At 47.5% G+C, this 6,057-nt stretch overlaps 1 protein-coding gene across 3 annotated transcripts in view; it reads left to right on the top strand.

Moving 5' to 3' along the window:
- LOC139369426 (MOB kinase activator 2-like) overlaps nt 1–6,057 on the top strand; it is an 88,030-nt gene that overhangs the window by 35,050 nt on the left and 46,923 nt on the right. Inside the window, exon 1 of one of the 3 annotated variants that reach the window (XM_071108704.1) lies at nt 4,277–4,423. The exons of the other annotated variants lie outside the window; for them this stretch is intronic. Within the exon in view, the coding sequence (XP_070964805.1) occupies nt 4,386–4,423 (38 nt within the window). The 5' untranslated portion in view covers nt 4,277–4,385. Of the gene's footprint in view, nt 1–4,276; nt 4,424–6,057 lie in introns of those variants that run through there. 3 annotated transcript variants of the gene reach the window in all.

Genomic DNA, 6,057 nt, shown 5'->3' with positions numbered 1-6,057 from the left:
GTCAGTACCACCAGGCTATCAGACAGTGCTGAGTACTGTGCCGAGCAACATACCTGGCACATAGTGTGCATGGTGAGACTGGGCACTGCGCTGTGTATTCCTGGAAAGCCTGTGGGGGGGGAATGCGGCGTTCGAGGCTTCTCTGGGTCTTGGCTTGTCTTCCTGCTTGTAAACCTCCCAGCCCAGGAACTGTCACTGAGGGAAGGAGAGAAAGAGCTGCTTTTTCTTCTGACTTCGGGGGGGCCAAGCTAACAGAAAGCAGGGGGGTGGCAGAGACGTGTCTGGCTAGGAATGAGGATGGATGATGGTAGTGGGAATGATGGTGATGACGACGGTCGAAGATGTTAACCGGGGAAGAGAGCACCAACTGACTGCTTGGGTCATTAGCATGCAACCACAAGAAGACACGGTGCAGCTCTTCCAAAACACACAGCAGGAAGGAGGGAGGGATAGATGGCCACGATGAAAAGGATTAATGACGCAAGCTGGGGATGAATGGCAAAAGAGGGAAGGCATGAAGCGAGGGATGGGGAACGTCAGGATGATTGAAGAGATGGACAGATGAATGGAGGGAGGCCTGAACAACGTCAAAAGACTGGAGGAAAGGAGGGATGGATGGAAGCAGGGAGGGGTTTGTGTTTTAGAGTTGCACAATAACGGACTGGCTAATGGTTTCTGTGGTCTGCAGTTCCTCCTTCCCCTAGTCCCAGTATTGCGTAACTCTGCAATGTGTGTGTGTGTGAGTGATTGAGCAGCAGTGTCGGTGCCAGCCTGCTCTTATGGTAATAAATGGCCCACTGCAGCCAGCACTAAGAGGTCTGCAGGAGAGAAAGAGCACACACTCACACCGTACGGAGACGTGCGCGCGCACACACTCTTATACATACACTGTCCCTAGTACACATTGCCATTTATTACTTACACACACAATTTAATACATACACACACACTGTAATACACACGCAGTCATTTTTTACATTTTACTTTTATTTAACGAGGCAAGTCAGTTAAGAACACATTCTTATTTACAATGACGGCCTAGGAACAGTGGGTTAACTGCCTTGTTCAGGGGCAGAACAACAGATTTTTACCTTGTCAGCTCGGGGAGTCGATCTAGCAACCTTTCAGTTACTGGCCCAACGCTCTAACCACTAGGCTACCTGCCACCCCAATATACACACACACTTTGATACACACACACACACTCTTATACATACACTGTCCCTAGTAAACACTGCTCCACAGGAGGCGTCATTTATTACTTACACGCACACTGTAATACACACACACACACTGTAATACACACACACACTTTAATACACACACACACACTTTAATACACACACACACTGTAATACACACACACACACACTGTAATACACACACACACACACACACACACTGTAATACACACACGCACACACTTTAATACACACACACTTTAATACACACACACACACTGTAATACACATACACTTTAATACACACACACTTTAACACACACACACACACACTGTAATACACACACACACACTGTAATACACACACACGCACACACTTTAATACACACACACTTTAATACACACACACACACACTGTAATACACACACACACACTGTAATACACACACACACACACTTTAATACACATATACTTTAATACACACACACTTTAATACACACACACACACTGTAATACACACACACACACTGTAATACACACACACACACACACTGTAATACACACACGCACACACTTTAATACACACACACTTTAATACACACACACACACACACACTTTAATACACACACACACACACACTGTAATACACACACACACACACTTTAATACACACACACACTTTAATACACACGCACACACTGTAATACACACACACTGTAATACACACGCACACTTTAATACACACACACACACTGTAATACACACGCACACTTTAATACACACACACACACACTTTAATACACACGCACACTGTAATACACACACACACACACACACTGTAATACACACACACACTTTAATACACACGCACACTGTAATACACACACACAATGTAATACACACACAATGTAATACGCACACACTGTAATACACACACACAATGTAATACACACACACTGTAATACACACGCACTTTAATACACACACACACACACTGTAATACACACGCACTTTAATACACACACACACACACACACTTTAATAGACACACACACTTTAATACACACACACACACTGTAATATACACACACACACACTGTAATACACACACACACACACACTGTAATACACACACACTTTAATACACACACACACACACTTTAATACACACACACACACACTTTAATACACACACACACTGTAATACACACACACACACACACACTGTAATACACACACACACTTTAATAGACACACACACTGTAATACACACACAAACACACTTTAATAGACACACACACTTTAATACACATACACACAAACTCTTATACATGTCCCGAGTACACACTGCTCCACAGGAGGTGCTATTTATTACTTATACACACACTGTAATACACACACAACAAAAGTGTGATACTCACACACGACACACACGTAACGGCAGGGCCTTTGAGAGATGTGGTGAGCAGCAGAGAGCCATAAAGATGACGTCGTCAACCTCAGTCTTAATGCACATCTCTCCATCTTTCCATTCACATTGTTCCAAACCTCTCTTCCATCCTTCCTCCCCTCTTAGCATCCTTCTCTCCGTCCAGCTCTTGAGAAAGCGGATGATGTGTTTTTGTGTGTGCATTGATTTACAAAGGAATCCATATTCGGTGGTTGAAGTTGGAAGTGCGCAAATCATCTGAGTAATGTGAGATATAGAGTGTAGTACAACCGAGACACTTTAAAGGCCCTGTGCAGTCAAAAACATGATTTCCCTGTGTTTTCACTGTGAGGTTGGAGTGATATTGTGAAAATGATGATGAAGCACTTTTGGTGTACGAGCTGTTTGAAAAGAACGGCTGAAATTTCTGCCTGCTTTGGGCGGGAGGGAGTTTTGGCCTCCCATGGTGTCAGCACGACGCGGTCATTTAGGTGCACTATGTAGAAATCACTCGGCTATTTCCTGGTTGCTAAAATTCAAATAGTTCGCCCAATTTCAGTTTATGTGACAAAACATCGTACAATGATTCTCGCTCTACACTATACTGTCTAAACCGCTGTGAAATATATTTAACATAACCCAAAATATTGTTGTTTCAGCTGTTTGAAGCTGGTGTACAAAACTGAAAACAAGACTCAAAAATAAAACTTCAGAACGGTTAGCATAGAAACTGCTTTATTAGGCTTGCTTTCAATGAGAATGACAGATCTATAACTCACATTTCTACGTGAATTTGGTCAGATTGCCCCAAAAGTTACACATTTGCAGCTTTAAGAACAGGAAGCATAGAAATTGTGCACATAGATCCACCGCTGATACATGCTTTCAATTACAGATCTATAACTCACATTCAATAAGAAAGAGTTCTAAAGCTCTCTGCTAATTTTCAGTGTTCCCCTCCCAGACAGTCCTACCAAAGTTCTTGCTTGAAAAATGCGTCTTTGCTAAGAAGCTTTTTTTCTAATTTTTAATTCAAAACAATCACACCAATGCACCTATCTGTTACCCAGAGATTATTTGATATTGAGATAAAAACGACTCAATTGGATCTTTTTTTTTTAAAGTAATTATTTATTTTTTTTGTCAGTGAGGTGTCTGAGACTGTCTGTGATTTACGTCAGGGGGGCTATTGAGGACACAATGTATGAGCAGCAACATCATATCTAAAGAAACATTATTGCAGCGTTCACGGATTTGTCGGAACTAGGAAATTCTGAAATGTCCGACCTGCTAACGGGTTGAACGCGGCACGTGTATAACTACAACCCGTTAGCAAGTCTGAAATGTCCGAGTTTCCTTGTTCCGACTAGCGCGTGAACGCTGCTTTATCGCTGCCCGGAGATTTTTTTTAACGACATCATCGCTGATGAATTTGCTGTACATTTGAAGTGTATTTGTACCGTCTAGATGATAAGCTGTCGTTTTTTTGTTGCATCGAAGCATTTGTTTTGACATTCGAGGGTCCACCTATCGCCTCATCCCTGACTGGTAAACCCTGCCCGCGGAAGCTAGGGACCGGAGGGAGGGAGGGACCGGAGGGGGGCGCGGAGGTCTGTGGAAGGAAGGAGGGAGCGATTAGAAGAGAAGTCTACACGAGAACTCCGTTTTCTATTGTTCCTTGTCTGCAGCCGTCGGACACAGACGTTTTCGAGGTGCATCGAAAGCTGAACGTTATCAATTCTGGATTTCTTCATCCGATTCCTATCGTCCGGCATGAGGTTTAAACGCAACGGCTCCTATACATTGAATAGGTAAGAGGCTTCCGTTCACTACTCGGGTTACGTTTAACATTCGCCACATCTCAGTGAAAGGGGGTTTGGTTTATTTTTTTGCAGAAGCAATTGAAAAACGTTTGTCTTTTGATACCGTTGGTATGGTCAATTGCTTGTGTCGTGATTTCGGTTCTTATTGGCGTTTTTGTTGTTGAGGTGAAACGTGCTTATATGCACGCTGCAACTGATGGAAGTAGTCGCCCTCACTACCAACCTGTTTCACTGAACTCACCCATTGTTATAAAAACGACAATGTTTTCCGAATTAACGTGCATAATATGTCATGCCACGGCAAAAAAAAATTCTGGTCTCCGACCTTTGTCGAGCTGAGGAGAAACCTGAATATCAGGCTTGAGGGGTGGTCTCTTCATTGAGAAGAAACCTAAACAAGTCCCCCCTCCCTCTCTTCCCCTCTCCCGCCCCCCTCCTTCTCCCTCTCTCCCCCCCTCCTTCTCCCTCTCTCCCCTTCTCCCTCTCTCCCCCTCTCCCTCTCTCTCCCTCTCCCTCTCTCCCCCCTCCCTCTCCCTCTCTCCCCCCTCCCTCTCCCCCCCTCCCCCCCCCCCTCTCCCCCCCCTCTCCCTCTCCCCCCCTCTCCCTCTCCCTCTCCCCCCCTCCCTCCCTCTCCCTCTCTCCCCCTCCCTCCCTCTCCCTCTCTCCCCCTCCCTCCCTCTCCCTCCCTCTCCCTCTCTCCCTCTCTCCCCGCTCCCTCTCTCCCCCCTCCCTCTCCCCCTCCCTCTCTTCCCCCTCCCTCTCCCCCTCCCTCTCTTCCCCCTCCCTCTCTTCCCCCTCCCTCTCCCCCTCCCTCTCTTCCCCCCTCCCTCTCTCCCTCCCCCCCTCCCTCTCACCCCCTCTCCCTCTCTCCCCCTCTCTCCCCCCTCTCTCTCCCCCTCTCTCTCCCTCCCTCCCCCTCCCTCTCTCTCCCCCTCTCCCTCTCTCCCCCTCTCCCTCTCTCCCCCTCTCCCTCTCTCCCCCCCTCCCACTCTCCCCCCTCCCACTCTCCCTCTCTCCCACCCTCCCTCTCTCCCTCTCTCTCTCCCCCTCCCTCTCTCCCTCTCTCTCCCCCCCTCCCTCTCTCCCCCCCTCCCTCTCTCCCCCCTCCCTCCCTCTGCCTCTCCCTCCCTCTCTCCCCCGCTCTCTCCCTCTCCATCTCCCTCCCCCTCTCTCCTCCCCTCTCTTCCCCCTCTCCCTCTCTCCATCTCTCTCCTCCCCTCTCTTCCCCCCCTCCCTCTCTCTCTCCCCCCCTCCCTCTCTCTCTCCCCCTCCCTCTCTCTCTCCCCCTCCCTCTCTCTCTCCCCCCTCCCTCTCTCTCTCCCCCCTCCCTCTCTCCTCCCCCATCTCTCTTCCCTCTCTCTGTCCTCTCTCCTCCCCCATCTCTCTTCCCTCTCTCTGTCCTCTCTCCATCCTACAGAATTAAGTACCAACTGCCCCCCCACGTGTTCAACCACTTAGCAACTTTGGTGGTCTGTTCTCCTCACCCACTTTCAGTTGACATGATTGCCCACTGCCCAATAGGTCTATTCAAGTCTATTCAATTAGAATCCTAGTCACGAGTTTTATCTCTCTCTCTCCCCTCTCCCAGGGCAGTGATTCATTCCCTCCTTCATTAGGTTATC

The sequence above is a fragment of the Oncorhynchus clarkii genome, chromosome 2 (assembly GCF_045791955.1).
Source record: "Oncorhynchus clarkii lewisi isolate Uvic-CL-2024 chromosome 2, UVic_Ocla_1.0, whole genome shotgun sequence".
NCBI classification, from domain to species: Eukaryota; Metazoa; Chordata; class Actinopteri; order Salmoniformes; family Salmonidae; genus Oncorhynchus; species Oncorhynchus clarkii.
Note: the sequence above shows the minus strand (reverse complement) of the source record. Positions and strands in the feature narration are given on the sequence as shown.